Genomic DNA, 15,000 nt, shown 5'->3' with positions numbered 1-15,000 from the left:
CTTTGTTTTGAGTAGAAACTTTAAACTAAATGAACCGAGCAGTTTCATCTCAGCGCGCTCCACAGATAAACAAGAATGAAACAGCGTTAGAGTCGCCATGTGGAAGTCGACTGGCTGCGGGAGGAAGTGTGGTAACCAAGGAGACCACCAGGAGAGAGGCAGTGGCATGAACACCACCTTAGAGGGCGCCAACAACAACCTGCTGCTTTCAGTCCCATTGTTACAAAATCCCCTTCAATCAGGTTTCATACTTAAGGGCTTTTGAAGAAGTTCAGGACATTCTTAAAGGTTCTCCACCGAGTCTGTCTGTTGCTCAAGTGTCCTTAGCAACAACCAGAAAGCAAACACCTCAGAATTTGCAATGAGTTGGTTGATTGATGTACAGAATGAAAACGTGCCAAGAACCAAGGGTTTGGACTCAGGCGACACGCGTGTGGATGTGATCATGTCTCAGCCTCAGTCCTTCTGTCTCTTCACATTTACTTTGCACATCTGGATGTTCCTCCAGCATCTGTGGTCTGATGGCTGAAGGCCTGTGAACATCTGCCGTCTGATAGATGGAGTTCTTATGTTTCACTTTTACACTTTTATTAATTTATTCACTTTAATAATTGTTAGTTAGTTGTGGGTTTGCAATTGTTTAGCTTTTGGGGGTTGATGGTGGATTTGGTGTTCATGTAAGGAGCAGGGAAAAAACCAAACACCTAAAAAGCAGAGAGGGTGAAACCAAACCTGCTGCGTGACGGAGAAGGAGTCGTGTTCCTCCAGCTGGACTCGGACCAGCGGGACCTGATTGGTCCGTTGGTATCAGGTGACACAAACAAGCTGGAAGTCTGTGTGAGGGTCTGAGCCACAACCCTAAACTATCATTCATGTAGGATTTCTTCACTTCATGTTCGTGGGCGATGTAACAATGTGACTTCTGGTTAGAATCCAGGCCAAGGAGAAAAGAAACGCTGCTGGAGAGTCGGAGATTACAATCAAACCTGGCAACCTGCCAGAAAACCCCAATATGCCGCCAGCACAGCAGACATCAGCGTCTCTAATGAGGTCCTTCAGGTCCAGGTCCAGGCTCTTATCGCGCCTGGAGATGATTTGACATTGTTGACGTGTGAAACAGGAAGTGGCCTCTCTACTTTCTCACATTTTTGGACGGACGCTGTGGTTAAACCCTCAGATACACTCCAGCTTGATTTCTTCTTCTTCTTCTCTCAGAATGTGAATGTTCGTGGACACACTGGACTTCCTGCAGGAGGCACTGGACAATGCAAAGATTCAGGAAGTGGACTGGTTCTGACTCATTCTGCTCTCTAACTATGCCAACTGTACCCAGGGAATGGTTCCAGATGTTGGTATGCTGAGGTACTTGTCTTACAGCAGTAGCAGCCTAGGGGGCGCTCTGTGCTGCTGCTGATCCTTATGAAAGCACATTTTATTTGGCAGCAATCTTACAAAATAGCAAAATAACATAAAAAACTGGAAAGCTACATTTAAAGTAGTTGATTTAGTAGCTTAGCTTATTGTAGCAGACACGCCGACTGTTTGGTTTTATCCAGTCAGGGTGGGCGGGGCTTGAACGGACTAGGATGTGAGCATGTCAGTCTGTCCCAGGACAGAGCTCAAACATCTCTGACATCTCCTCGCTGCTCAGAAGTTTATTTTTCTAAACATTTTGTAGCTTTTAAACTGGAAGCAATAAAACAACAAAGTCACCAAAGAAAATGTGAAAGGGCAGAAGAACTTTGATTGATTGAATGAAGGTTTGGTTCCAACATTCTGCTCAGTGAAGATGGAGGATGCTGAACAAGCTGTTTGTGGCTTCAACCACACTCTGACCTTTGACCTCCACAGCTAAACGTCCCTGTGTTTGTAGCAGCTGAAGCAGGAGGCTCGCTGGGACGTGTTCGGAGCGAGCGAGTGAGCAAACTTAACGTCGTCCTGACTGAGCTCTGTATTCACACACAGACAGATTCATCTCAATCATATCTCTGAAACTTTTATGACTTTTCCCAAAGATTTTGTGTTCATTTGACTTCCGGGTACCTGAGTTCTGTTCATGTATGAACTTCCAACCCGACGCAACGCTCAAAGTCATGCGTGTTAGCATGTCAGGTAGTTTAATCATCTTTATCACACTTAGCTTAGCACATGGATCTTCTACTTCCTGGATTCACAGATTTGTTTTGTGTTCAGATCAGAGTTGCGATGTTTAGGGCTTGTTCCTGAAGCTGCAGCCTGCCAGCTTCTCCCCCCTAAAGTCAACGTTTATGTCTCTACTGTCCAGTGAGCCCCTGTAGCCTTAAAGCCCCAGGGGGTGATGGGAAATGTAGTGAAGTTGTACTGTGAAGCAGCTGAGCAGTTCATAAATAAAGACACAACCAAAACCACAAACTTTCCTTTCACATTTCTTATCCATATAACTGTGTGTGTGTGTGTGTGTGTGTGTGTGTGTGTGTGTGTGAGAGAAGCTGACTCACTTCTGATCTCACTCTGTCGCCATGGTAACTGATGGCCCACAGCTGGCCTGGTCCAGAGCAGCAGATACTGGAGCTTTTTGTTAAACAGCGTCACCGTACCTGCAGGATCCCCATGACGTCTCTGTAGGGGGGGGGGGGGGGGGGGGGGGGGGGAGTCTTTACTAACTTACAGGCTCTGGGTGAAGGCAGACAGACAGTTTATTAAATATATATATATATATATATATATATTCATATTTAGACTGTCAAACCAGCTTCTGTAAGCAAGGCTGAGGTCAGAGGTCAGTCACAGCTTCCTGTGTGGTACAGGCACCAGGTCTTAAAATGTAACAAGATCACAGACAGACAGACAGACAGACAGGTGTCTCTCTGGGCTGCTTTGCTTCAGCCCCCTGATGTTCTGCTGGCGTGCGTGCGTGTATGCGTGTGCGTGTGCGTGTGCGTGTTTAGATGGAGCACTGTAAAGACAAACAGACGAGGAACAAGACATGTTGTTTTCTTTACATGCAAACGTGATGCAAAAGATACTTTCTGCTTTACAGCCGTCTCTATGGAAACAGCTGCAGGCCCACGACAATGCTGAGTCAGCGTGCAGCTTGTGACCCTGCGGGACAGAGCCCAGGCAGAGGTCAGAGGTCAGTCAGGCTGGCCCTGCTGGTTCAGATGTGAGGGCAGACAGGCGATGAGGTCACAGCCCACGCTGCAACTTCCTGTCCAGAGGAGAAATGTCCCACATATAGCCAGGCCACGCCCGCATCAGAACAGACACGCCCACACAGCGGTCAGATCAGACGTTTTTTATTGAAAAACACTCAAGATTACTGCACAACCAGGAGGAATAAAAAAATAAAAGAAAGCCGAGAGGCCGAGCTTCACGTTTCACCACGAGCTAAAACCCTACAGATCTATTTACACCACCGGGGAGGAAACAGGCCGGACCTCAGTTACAACCTGCTTTCCGTTATAACGTTTGGATCAGGGTTACCGTGGTAACACAGGGTTAAAAAAAGTCCATTCATGTGATTAACAACAACAAGTCCTGAACACAGCATTCTACCCAGCGGGGTCAGAGGTCACTGGAGGAAAGGTAGGGATGACACCACGAGAGAGGAGGAGGACAAACTACTCATCATCTTCATCTCCATCATCCCCCTCATCCTCAGCATCCCTCTTCCTCTTCTCCCCCTGGACAGCAGAAGTGTCCTCGTCTGAGGACAAACAGAGACAGAGACATGAATGAACACAGATCCAACAGGAGCTCCGGGGTTTCCTTCACTCTGTCAGCTCCATACCTCCATCATCCTCCTCCTCTTCCTCCTCCTCCTCTTCCACATAGTCTCCATCATCTTCTTCATCCTAACAGGAAGCAGTGAGACAAACACTGACTGAGGGATTCTTGTGCACCTCTCAGTGGTGACAATGTGAATGACACCAACATAAAGCCCCCCCCCCACACACACACACACCTGGATACCCTCCTTCATCAGGTAGGACAAGCCGACTTCCTCCTCATCATCATCCCCTTCTGAGGCCTCATCCTCATCATCGTCCTCCTCATCTTCGTCATCATCGACTCCATGTGGACCAGCTTCATCATCCTCATCTGAAACAAAACGTCACACTGTCTCAGCCATTTCCCATCATGCATCTGTGCTCCTAAATGTCAGGAAGGAAGTAAACACCTGCAGTCCTTCAGTCAGGTGTCTTTGTTTCATTTAGAAGAGAAACACTTTGCATGTATGAAGTCACAGTCTTTGATGTTTCCACACTTCTCCAGGAGCTAAGAGGAGCTAAGAGGAGCGGCGCCCCCTGGTGGCCAAAGCAGAAACGAGCTGATGTCTCATAGAAGAAGAACGGAACAACAACACAAGGCGGCTGCATCGCTCAGAGCTTCAGAGGAAACCTCTCTGGGTCAAAGCTGACAGATGAGCCACAGCCTCTCACCGTTATCGGCCTCTGAGTCGGGGACCTCGTTGTCCTCCTGGTCGTATCCGTCCAGGTAGGTGACCTGAGGCAGCAGCTCAAAGATGCTCTCCCTGTAATCCTCCAGCGTGGTGACCTCACAGCTGTACAGGTCCAGACTCTTCAGGTTCTTCAGGTTCTGCTGCAGAGTGCAAAGAACCAGGAGACATTTAGAAAGAAGACCTCAGACACATACATGTGTGTGTGTGTGTGCGTGTGTGTGTGCATGTGTGTGTGTGTGTGTGTGTAGCTTACCAGAGCCTCAATGCTGCTCAGCTCCTTGATCTTGTTCCCACTCAGGTTCAGGTACGTCAGGTTGGGACATTTCTCCACCAGCGTGTCCAGACCCCCAGGGATGGTGTTATCACTGACCTCCAGCTGAGACACAAGACTGAGGGTCAGGGTCCACATCAGGGGGGTAGGGGGGTCAGGGGGTCAGGGTCCAGCTCAGGTAAAGCTACTTACATAAACAAAGTTACAGCACTGATGTCAAACATAAACCTGAAGAGCCCCACTGTCTGAACATCCATGAACTATTCAACGTGTTTGTTGTGGTTCTTATCAGATCCTCTTCAGAGCTCTGGTGCTTTCTTCTTCAATCTTCTTCCTCACTGTTCCATCACATTCACAGCCCAGCCAGATGTTTGTTCCTTTGCTTCACCAGAGTCTGCTGGATCCATCGGGATTCTGTGTGTGTGTGTGTGTGTGTGTGTGTGTGTGTGTGTGTGTGTGTGTGTGTGTGTGTGTGTGTGTGTGTGTGTGTGTCTGTTGCTGTCCCTGTTAGAGTACTGTAGGTGCCCTGGTCCTGCTCCATCTTCTCATGTGGAGAGCCTGAAGGTTCCTCTGCTTTGTTTAGTAGAAGTAAGACTTGCTTCCTGCTCAACACAGACACGTAAACATGTAACATCCTCTCACCAGCTGACAAAGGGGCGTACTGACCTTGCGTAGTTTGGGCAGCGAGGGTAGTTTGGCGAGCGAGGTGAGGCCCACGTTCACCATGCTGAGGATCTCCAGCTCTGTGTACTCATCTGTCAGACCTTCCACCTCTCCATCACCGGAGCGACAGTTATCCACAACCAACTCTGCCACCTGACCACAGAACAAGCGGCCCATCAATCACAGTGGAGCAGCTCTGATCCATCACTGATCAATCACGTCTCACTCGCCTCTGACGTCTCCAACACTTTCAGGTTTAGAATGCAGAGTTCTGATTCGATTACATCACAAAACAGATTTGTCTCACGTTGAAGAATAACAAAGTTTTAAGAACAAAGCACCAGACACAAACAACTCCTCTACCATCACGATTATCCTAATGTTGATATTCTGACGTCTGGCATCCATGCAGCTGCATTAGCGCCATCTGCTGGACGGTCCATCAGCGCTCGGCCCTGGCATGTTTGAATGATGATTTGATTTGAATGATTTTGAAGTGGGAAGTGCACCTGTACAGGGTTAGGGTTAGGGCTGTCCTGTGCTCCGTCACTTCCTGTTACAGACTCAAATGACTGAGTCCAGCTGCAGGGTCACGGCCCACAGCAGCACAGGAGGCTTCAGGTGCCTTTGGCAGACAGAACCGACAAATATAAGACATTTACGCAAAGGTTTATAAAAATCCAGACAGTACCATGATATCATTGTTGCTCGTCCTTCTTTAGGCGGAGTGCCTTGTGTTCGTAGACGTTTGTAGCTCTGCGGGTCATTTTCAGACGCTCCCTTGCTGTCAGCAGCGGCTCAGGTGGATGTTCACTTATTGTATTTATTTATTTGGTTTTATTTCAGACTCTATTCTGGAGCAACAGACGAGTTTCCTTATGTTTGGGCTCTTTGGACGTTCTCGAAGCTGATAACGCAAATGTAGCCTTGCGTTTCAATCATATTTGATACGTGATGTTACCGTAACTTTACCGCGGCTTCACTCCGGTTAATGAGTCGAGCAGCCGCTGTTCGGGAGGTTTAGCGGCGCGTCGGATGCGAGCTGTGCCCGCGCACGGTGCTATTCTGCGGGCTGGGCTCCGGTTCGGCTCCCCGTTAGCCCGTTAGCCTGGATGCTAACGATGCGGGGCGAGGCACCGGCTGCCCCGCGAGCCAGAAGTCGGTGCGCGCGGCTGCCGCCTTCACGGAGGACATCCTCCATTTTAATCCCGTTGTTAGCGCAGCCTTCGCGCTTCTGGGTCAAAATGTCGGGATGAAGGTTAAACGCGCCGCCGGAGCGGACGGAGCCGGAGCCAGAGCCAGAGCCGCCGTCCCGTCCCGTCCCGTCCCGCTCAGCGCCGTCATGTCGACCCGCTCCGTCCGCATCCTTCACCAATTTCTTCGGGAAATAAATAAATAACAGAGCGCTCTATGTGCTACATACCTCCGCTGGACTTCTGTTCCTCAACTCCAAGCTGATTCTTTTCTTCATCTCCATGTTTAAATTGTAAGCAAAGTGGCCAAAAAAAATGAAAGAATAAGAAATGAAAAGTGTAAGAGAAGCGTCAGAGTCAGGCGCGCGCTCACAGGGGCCTTCACTGAGCCTCCATGTTCACACGAGCCCGACCTCCCAACACAAGCCACGCCCCGGGATCATTAATATGCAGATACGTTTGTATCTCGCTTCTTGATTGGTCGGGAAAGAGGTCAGTCACTGAGTACCGCCTACAGAGGCTCATAATACAGAACTCTGCAGCTCTATTGGCTTGCATGCGGAAGGCGTTACCAACTGGTAACCAATAGGAAGACTCGCACCAAACATTTAAACTTAACATACGGCCACTCTTTGTCCTCATTGGCGCCATTTGGCTCAAAGTTCTTCACAGTTCCACAGTCAGACCGCAGCTTGAGCCACAGTTTGAGCCACAGCGGTTCAGTTCCAGCAGCTGAGTTTAACAGTAACAGGACTTACAGTAGTTTCAGTAATGTAACTGATCAAAGAGCTTCAAGCAGCAGAAAGTGAAATAAGAGAAAAAGGCTCTCATTTAGTTTTTATTCAGAAAAGTTGAATTCTGGACAGTGAATGATTTTTGATTTACAGACAGTTTCATTATAAAAGTCTTAAAAAGGCCATTAAAGCTGCAAAGTTTCCAGCTAGAATTTGATGAACAGAATAAACCTGATGACAGAATAAATAATCAGAGTGTGGAGCTTCACATTGCAGCGCAACAACAAATCACCATAAAGCATCTTCGTGAGAGGAAATGACAGCAAGCAGTCAAATCAATCTCAAATCAAGTCAATATTTGAAAAATAAAACAAAGGAAAATACAAAATAAGGGGTAAAAACAAAAGCTGCAGTTTGATGGTAAATGTATCGTGCATGCAGACATGCCTTTTTTAAATTAACAGTAAACAAACAGATAAACCAAATATGAAACATAAAGACCTGTCAGTCATTTCAGAAGTTTAAAAAGTCCATTACATGTCTCACATATCAAAGTGTAATGGTGGTGCTGTCCATATTCATCTGCTCTCATTTTCACTTTCCAGTATGAAAATGTTGTTGGTTTGCATGATTTCCCCATCCAGTCCAGTCTGTCCAGAGGACCAAGAAGGTGGACTGGCAGCTGGATCGTTGCCAGTTTGCCTCCAGGGCACTGCCGAGGTGCCCGTGTGCAAGGCACCGAACCCCCAACTGCTGCAGGGGTGCCGTAGAATGGCTGCCCTGCACCCCCTCTGTAATGCATGTGTTTGTGTGTGTGTGTGACATGTAAGAGGGGGTGCAAGACACATTTCTAATCACGTGTGATAACACTGATCTGATCAAATAAAGTATCTTATCTTAACTTCTGTATCCTCAGCTTACAAAGGCCACATTCTCACACATCTGAGAGAGAACATGATATCAATGGTGTCACCAATCAATCAAGCAATCAAGCAATCAATCAATCAATCAATCAATCACGTCCTTCTTCAAAAAGGTGGAAACCAAACAGCTTTGGTTCAGAGAGTAAACCTTGTGCAGTGTTTGTTGTTGTCTGATTTGCCTGCTCTGCTGTTGCTCACAGGAAAATACATTTAGTTATAAAAGATAAAAGTCAAACCAGTCATTTGGGCATCTAGGGGGCGCTGCAGCGTTCTGTTTCTTTAGCATTCTTCCCATTCTGAGAAACTGCAGGCCTGAGACACCAACAAAGAAGAAAACTGTCTAGCAGGAAAACAGCATTGTGAAGAACACACAGCGAGTGTGTGTGCACATGTGTGTTGTGTCTTAGATTGTGTGTGTGTGATCCTGCAGCGGCAGCGTGTGCAGCACCTGGTCCAGCAGCTGCAGCGCTCGGTGCAGGTGCACCTCCAGCCAGCAGGGGGTGTCCTTGATGCTCTGCCGAGGATAATCACACCCCCAACCTTTAACAAAGCTTAGACGCACAATACACAACCTGCGCAGGTCATCCACGGCCAGACCCGCTGCTGAGGACACACCTGAGGACAGACGGGAAGAGACACTTTACCTGTCTATCTACAGGCTAGCGCCCCCGTGAGGCTGTCGTGTTCATGACAAGTAAACAAACAGGCAGGATGGACGAACATGAGGAGACATCTTTGTTCTTATCATTCAAATGTACAGATCAAATAGTCCAGTCTGTCCAGAGGGACATCTGTACTCACTGACAGCAGGACTGACCACCCCCACGCTGCCTGACCCGGAATTCACACCAACAACCACGGCCGCCTGAGCCGCTGCTGCCTGCTGCTGCATCTGTCTGTGGCACTGCCTCAGGTCAAACACCTGCACAGACAGACAGGTGGGAGGAGACAGACAGATCAGTCTGCTGAGAGACAGAGAGCTCAGACTGCTGAGAGACAGAGAGGACAGCCTGCTGAGAGATAGACAGGACAGGCTGCTGAGAGACAGAGAGGGCAGACTGCTGAGAGACAGACAGGACAGGCTGCTGAGAGACAAATGACAGACTGCTGAGAGACAGACAGGACAGGCTGCTGAGAGACAGACCGGACAGACTGCTGAGAGACAGAGAGAACAGAGTGCTGAGAGACAGACAGGACAGGCTGCTGAGAGACAGACAGGACAGACTGCTGAGAGACAGACAGGACAGGCTGCTGAGAGACAGACTAGACCAGTGGTGCCCAATACGTCGATCACGAAGGCAATGTGGGTCGATCGCATCGCATTCTATGTTTTCGGCACCCTCATCTAATGGTCTATGAGAATAAAGTAGAGAGTGCACAAGACAGTGTTGTTATAGGTTGTAAAGTAATACAACCGATTAGAACAGAAGGCTGCTGAGAGACAGACAGGTGACCTTGATGTAGGCCCCGGGGTAGATCTTGTGAACACCATCGCCTGGCGCCCGGCCGGCCTCTCTGTCCAGGTAGAAGCTCTGAAGGAACACTGAGTGGTCGCTAAGGCAACGCATCCAAACATCCCCCTCCCCCCGACACTCCAGCTGAACCCCCCGACCAATGTGGAGCCTGCAGACCAAACACAAACAGGAACACCATGACAGAGGAGTTATACCTTTACTTTGATACAAATATATTCATGTAAATAAATAAACATAGGATTAAAATGTTCCTATGACCTTTGACCCTGAAAATACAGGGTCAATTCATGAATCTCTATCTTATAGAAACTTAACTAAGACCTACACACCTGAAGAGAAGCACAAACATCTACACACTGACAGAGGAACACACAGAGTTCAGAGGTGAAGATGATGAAGATCTTTACATGTAGTAGAATGGCAGGTGAAATGTTCCTCACCTGGCACGGTGGCTGGCAGCAGTTCGGTGCACGTTGCTAAGCTGACCCAGACAGAACCGATCCCCACCTGAGGGATCCACATACCCGTCCACCGTCACCAGGGGACAACTGGACTGCACCTTAAACATCTCACCCACCTGGACGTCCAGCTCAAAGTACGAGACCGAGCACCAGAACTCAGGACCTGAGACAGAGACGGACAGGAGGGGAGAGGGAGGTGAGCACAGACACACACGCACACACACACACACGCACACACATACACACACACACACACACCGGACACACGCACGCTCTCGCTCGGTGTACCTGGATGGTTGGACACTGGTTGTGGAAACGGCGGCGTGCTGTGATGCTGCGACCCTGAGGGAACAAAGTGACACAGAGTCACAGTGGACCTGATATACTGCAGTAGAAGAAGAAGAAGATCACATGCTAATGCCTCATCTGAACTTTGTCTTGTGTGGCCCTCTTACATATCACAACACACACACACATGCATTACAGAGGGGTCTGGGCAGAGCTGCCATGATACCTTGCTCAAGGGCACCTCGGCAAACTGGCAACTCTCCAGCTGCCAGTCCACACTTCTTTCTTAGTCCATTCGGGGATTCAAACTGGCGAGCTCCCAAGCCGATTCCCCTATGGACTGAGCTACCCCAGCCCTAAGTACATCACAGTATCACACCTATATGCAGCAGAACATCCTGACATCTCCTGAGACCTTCTGAGACCTCCTGAGACCTTCTGAGAGCTCCTGTGAGCTTCTGAGACCTTCTGAGAGCTCCTGAGACCTTCTGAGAGCTCCTGTGAGCTTCTGAGACCTTCTGAGAGCTCCTGAGACCTTCTGAGACCTGCTGACACCACCTTCACCACAGTAATTTCCCTCGGGATAATAAAATTTCATCTTATCAGAACATTTATGAGCTCAGACATCTGAACAGGAAACATGTGTTACTTATCAATAACAACAACATGTTATGCTAGGTTCATACCTGTACACATGTATGATGTAATCACACAAGCCAGACCAGGAGGAAATGCTACAAAGGTCATGAACTTCTCTAGCGGCACTGAACTCTCAGGTGACCAAACCAAACAGGTGACCAAACCAAACACCCCCCACCGCCCCACACACACACACACACACACACACACACACACACACACACACACACACACCGAGCAGTGTGAGCAACTCATCCACTTCACAGCTAGCCGACAACTTGCTAGCTAGTGTGCTAGGAAATGATCTATCTAGCAGAAGATGATGTCATACAGAAATGAGTGTTGGGAGTGTGATGATGATGATGATGATGATGGTGATGATGAGGAGGATGTAATGCTGTCTGCTGCTGGTGACTCCGCCCACTCTGCTGGGGCCCTGCGGGGCTGTAGGCGACCGTGCTGCTGCCTGTCCAGGCGGCTGCAGAGTCAAACAGGAAACAGATGAGGTAAGAACCCGTCTGTTAGCACGAAGAGTACAAGTCACAACACAAGGTACTCTTCCTCCCAGGCAGGATCTGAGAGTACTGATGTAGTACAGTGCTGATGTAGTACTGGTGTAGTACTGGTGAAGTACTGATGTAGTACTGCTGTAGTACAGTACTGATGTAGTGCTGATGTAGTACAGTACTGATGTAGTTCTGATGTAGTGCTGATGTAGTTCTGATGTAGTACAGTACTGATGTAGTTCTGATGTAGTACAGTACTGATGTAGTTCTGATGTAGTTCTGATGTAGTTCTGATGTAGTTCTGATGTAGTACAGTACTGATGTAGTTCTGATGTAGTTCTGATGTAGTTCTGATGTAGTTCTGATGTAGTACAGTACTGATGTAGTTCTGATGTAGTTCTGATGTAGTACAGTACAGATGTAGTTCTGATGTAGTTCTGATGTAGTACAGTAACGATGCAGTGCTGATGTAGTACTGATGTAGTGCTGATGTAGTACTGATGTAGTGCTGATGTAGTGCTGATGTAGTTCTGATGTAGTGCTGATGTAGTGCTGATGTAGTACTGATGTAGTGCTGATGTAGTTCTGATGTAGTTCTGATGTAGTGCTGATGTAGTTCTGATGTAGTTCTGATGTAGTTCTGATGTAGTGCTGATGTAGTTCTGATGTAGTGCTGATGTAGTGCTGATGTAGTACTGATGTAGTGCTGATGTAGTTCTGATGTAGTTCTGATGTAGTGCTGATGTAGTTCTGATGTAGTTCTGATGTAGTTCTGATGTAGTGCTGATGTAGTTCTGATGTAGTACTGATGTAGTACTGATGTAGTACTGAGGTAGTTCTGATGTAGTACTGATGTAGTGCTGATGTAGTGCTGATGTCGTACAGTACTGATGTAGTGCTGATGTAGTTCTGATGTAGTACTGATGTAGTACCGGGCTTGGCGGTGCTGCTGTACTCTGGGCTCTGCTGATGTTGGGTGGGAGTGGGAGTGTGGGGAGGCTGGGGAGTGAGAGGGGGGTTGGGCTGAGGTGGGGAGGCGGGGCCTGCTTGGCTCTGGGGCGGAGAAATCTGAAGGGGGCCCTGGCCCTCACTGGTGATGGGGGTCATGGAGCTGCTGCCTGTAAGACACACACAACAAAACTAAACTAACTCTACTCAGCAGCCAGATGTTCCATCTACATAAACACAGGACGTCCCCTTGCTGCTGTACTGCTCAGTTCAAACACACACTTAGATCATGTGACCCCTGACCCCTAAGCAGGAACAGGGTCCTCCCAGACCAGGTTCCACAGAGGGCCGGGGCTCTGCAGGGTCACACTGACCCACACTCACAGCCCTCCATGGTGCGCAGGCCGATCGGGGGTCTGGATCCTCTGAGGACTCTGGGGGTTCTGAAGTGATCCGGGCCCTCAGAGACCTGAACAGACGGGGCATTCAGGTGCTCCTGCTTCAGTGGTAAACCATATATTCAGCAGTGTGATCCCAAACAGTCTGACCTGGTGGGGAGAGGGGCATCCTGGGATACATGCTGGCTGGGCGGGGCTGGCTGTAAGGGTCTGAGAGGGGGGGCAGGTCCATCTGCAGACAGTCCTGCATGAACTCCTCCTTAATGAGAGCAGACGGAGGACCTGAGGGGGGAGAGGAGAGGAGAGGAGAAGAGGGGAGAGGAGAGGAGAGGAGAGAAGAGCGAAGTTAGTGTCTCTACTATTGTGCGTGCTTGTGCGTGCTTGTGTGTGTGTGTGTGTGTCTCACCGATGCTGGGGGTCACCACCCTCTCATAGTGGTAGGGGTTCACACACACGCTGTCGTACTTCAGGTCGAAGGCAAACTGACAGAACTTGACGTGTTTGAGTTCGTTCTTATGCAGGTCAGGCCAACGCCACAGACGAGCATAGATCACATGAGGGAAGCCCTTCCTGCCCGCTACCTGCACACAGACAGACACCCAGACAGACAGACAGGCACACAGACACACACACAGAAAGACGGACAGAGAGACAGGCACACAGGAAACAGTCAGAGAGCAAACAGAGAGAGAGAGTGTATGGGCTGATGTGTGTGTGGTTTGGTCCTGTTGTGAGGTTTTGGGTTAAAGGTCACATTTTCGGTTCTATGACTGTGTGTGCGTGTGTGTCTGTGTGTCTGTGTGTATGGTGATGCAGACTTAGCCCAACAGTCTGAACCACAACCATGACAGCATGTCTGAGATCAGAGTGTGTGTGTGTGTGTGTGTGTGTGTGCGCACAGGTGAAGGGCAGGGATAAGACACCACAGACATAACACACACACTCACGCACTCACACACACACACACACACACACACACACACACCACCACACCAGGCACTAATGGAGGTCAAGGCCTCCTTACTGAAACACTCTGCTTTGATTGCCTCATTTAGCACCTCATCTGAAGAAGAAAAGAAGAAGAAGAAGAAGAAGAAGAAGAAGAAGAAGGAGAAGAAGAAGAAAAAAGGCATTGTAACTGAATAACAGAGTGAAGACACACAAAACACTCTGTGGTATGAGATCCAAGCACAAAACCTAGACATGTACACATTCCCTTCCTCTCCCTGTCTGAGACACACACACACACACACACACACACACACACACACACACACACACACAGACAGTCTGGCTTAACATAACCCTGCCCCTTTCCTGTATTTCAGACAAAACAAGCCAGCCTGCCCTTCCTCCTCCTCCTCCTCCTCCTCCTCCTCCTGCTCCTTCAGGCTGAGGCAAACACACACACACACACACACACAGTTTCCTCTCTCTGCCTGTCAGGGCAGATGCACTCAGCAGCCTTTCTGTGTTACTGTTTGGTTGTGAAATCCACAGTCTCTTGTGAGAAGGTTCCAGAAGTTTTCACCAGAGTTCTTAATGAGTAGAAAGAGTTTAGAGGTGCTGGAGAAGGTCCCACTGGTTTGGGATGAGGGTTCACTGATTGAGTGCTGCAGGGTTCTTAAAAAGGCTTCCTGGTTTGAGAAGAAGGGAACAGGGTTCTCAGTTGAGCTTGAGGTGTTTTCATTGGCTACAGAGGCTGTTGTTGAGTCTAATGTTTGTCTAACGTGGGTTCTGAGTGAGTATCTAGAATAGTTAAGAAAGTTCCAGAAGTTCTTGATAAGGTCCCATAAGATGTGAAAAAGATTCTATAGAACCCAGCCTCACAATTTGTGCTGCGACCCCCCGGTCTGAGGGGGGGATTATAATCATGCTATCAGTATTTATAACTTGTAAATCGTGTTACACAACAATGTCAGCTCAGAACTTCAAATCTACAAGGAGCCACTGCAGAGGGGCTGAAGAGCCGCCTGAGGCTCCGGAGCCGCGGGGTGCCAACCCCTGGTTTAAGGGCTTCTTAAGAAGGTTTCAGAGGTCACTGAGGAGGGTCTGAGGGT

General features: G+C 48.7%; 3 protein-coding genes across 7 annotated transcripts in view; 1 reads left to right on the top strand and 2 right to left on the bottom strand.

Annotated features, from left to right (window-relative positions):
* Positions 1-2,384, top strand: part of plekho1b (pleckstrin homology domain containing, family O member 1b) — an 8,292-nt gene extending 5,908 nt beyond the window's left edge. The window contains exon 6 of the mRNA XM_076140092.1: positions 1-2,384. This exon is cut by the window's left edge and continues 1,104 nt beyond it. The gene's annotated coding sequence lies outside the window, so the exon portion shown is untranslated.
* Positions 2,385-3,259: 875 nt separating this feature from the next.
* anp32e (acidic (leucine-rich) nuclear phosphoprotein 32 family, member E) lies at positions 3,260-6,983 on the bottom strand. The gene is made up of 7 exons (XM_076140088.1): positions 6,799-6,983; positions 5,379-5,528; positions 4,695-4,817; positions 4,422-4,581; positions 3,944-4,080; positions 3,770-3,833; positions 3,260-3,685 (listed from the first exon to the last, which is right to left on the bottom strand). The coding sequence occupies exons 1-7, from the start codon at positions 6,850-6,852 to the stop codon at positions 3,600-3,602; spliced, it is 774 nt and encodes a 257-aa protein (XP_075996203.1). The 5' UTR covers positions 6,853-6,983; the 3' UTR covers positions 3,260-3,599.
* A 410-nt stretch (positions 6,984-7,393) lies between these two features.
* The window catches only part of LOC142990332 (mothers against decapentaplegic homolog 4-like), a 10,758-nt gene continuing 3,151 nt past the window's right edge, over positions 7,394-15,000 (bottom strand). For 4 of the 5 annotated variants that reach the window (XM_076140085.1, XM_076140084.1, XM_076140086.1 and 1 more), the window contains 9 exons: positions 13,347-13,521; positions 13,091-13,222; positions 12,527-12,712; positions 11,420-11,566; positions 10,450-10,503; positions 10,141-10,324; positions 9,680-9,848; positions 9,027-9,147; positions 7,394-8,840 (listed from right to left, as the gene is read on the bottom strand). In XM_076140085.1, coding sequence (XP_075996200.1) covers positions 8,629-8,840; positions 9,027-9,147; positions 9,680-9,848; positions 10,141-10,324; positions 10,450-10,503; positions 11,420-11,566; positions 12,527-12,712; positions 13,091-13,222; positions 13,347-13,521 — 1,380 coding nt within the window. In that variant the 3' untranslated portion in view covers positions 7,394-8,628. The remainder of the gene's footprint in view (positions 8,841-9,026; positions 9,148-9,679; positions 9,849-10,140; positions 10,325-10,449; positions 10,504-11,419; positions 11,567-12,526; positions 12,713-13,090; positions 13,223-13,346; positions 13,522-15,000) is intronic. The other variant, XM_076140087.1, reaches the window with a different exon arrangement.

This window comes from Genypterus blacodes, unplaced genomic scaffold (genome assembly GCF_046128005.1).
Source record: "Genypterus blacodes isolate CSIRO-AG114 ecotype Tasmania unplaced genomic scaffold, CSIRO-AGI_Gbla_v1 ptg000514l_1, whole genome shotgun sequence".
Taxonomy (NCBI): domain Eukaryota; kingdom Metazoa; phylum Chordata; class Actinopteri; order Ophidiiformes; family Ophidiidae; genus Genypterus; species Genypterus blacodes.
This window is presented reverse-complemented; position numbering and strand designations above follow the sequence as displayed.

Bases quoted from the DNA above. Each gene is read 5' to 3' on its own strand.
- anp32e (XM_076140088.1), bottom strand. From the start codon at position 6,852: ATGGAGATGAAGAAAAGAATCAGCTTGGAGTTGAGGAACAGAAGTCCA. The intron at 3,834-3,943 runs GTGTGTGTGTGT...GCTTCCTGTTAG, and splicing joins TGATGAAGGAGGGTATCCAG to GATGAAGAAGATGATGGAGA. The intron at 3,686-3,769 runs GTATGGAGCTGA...GTTTGTCCTCAG, and splicing joins AGAGGAGGAGGATGATGGAG to ACGAGGACACTTCTGCTGTC.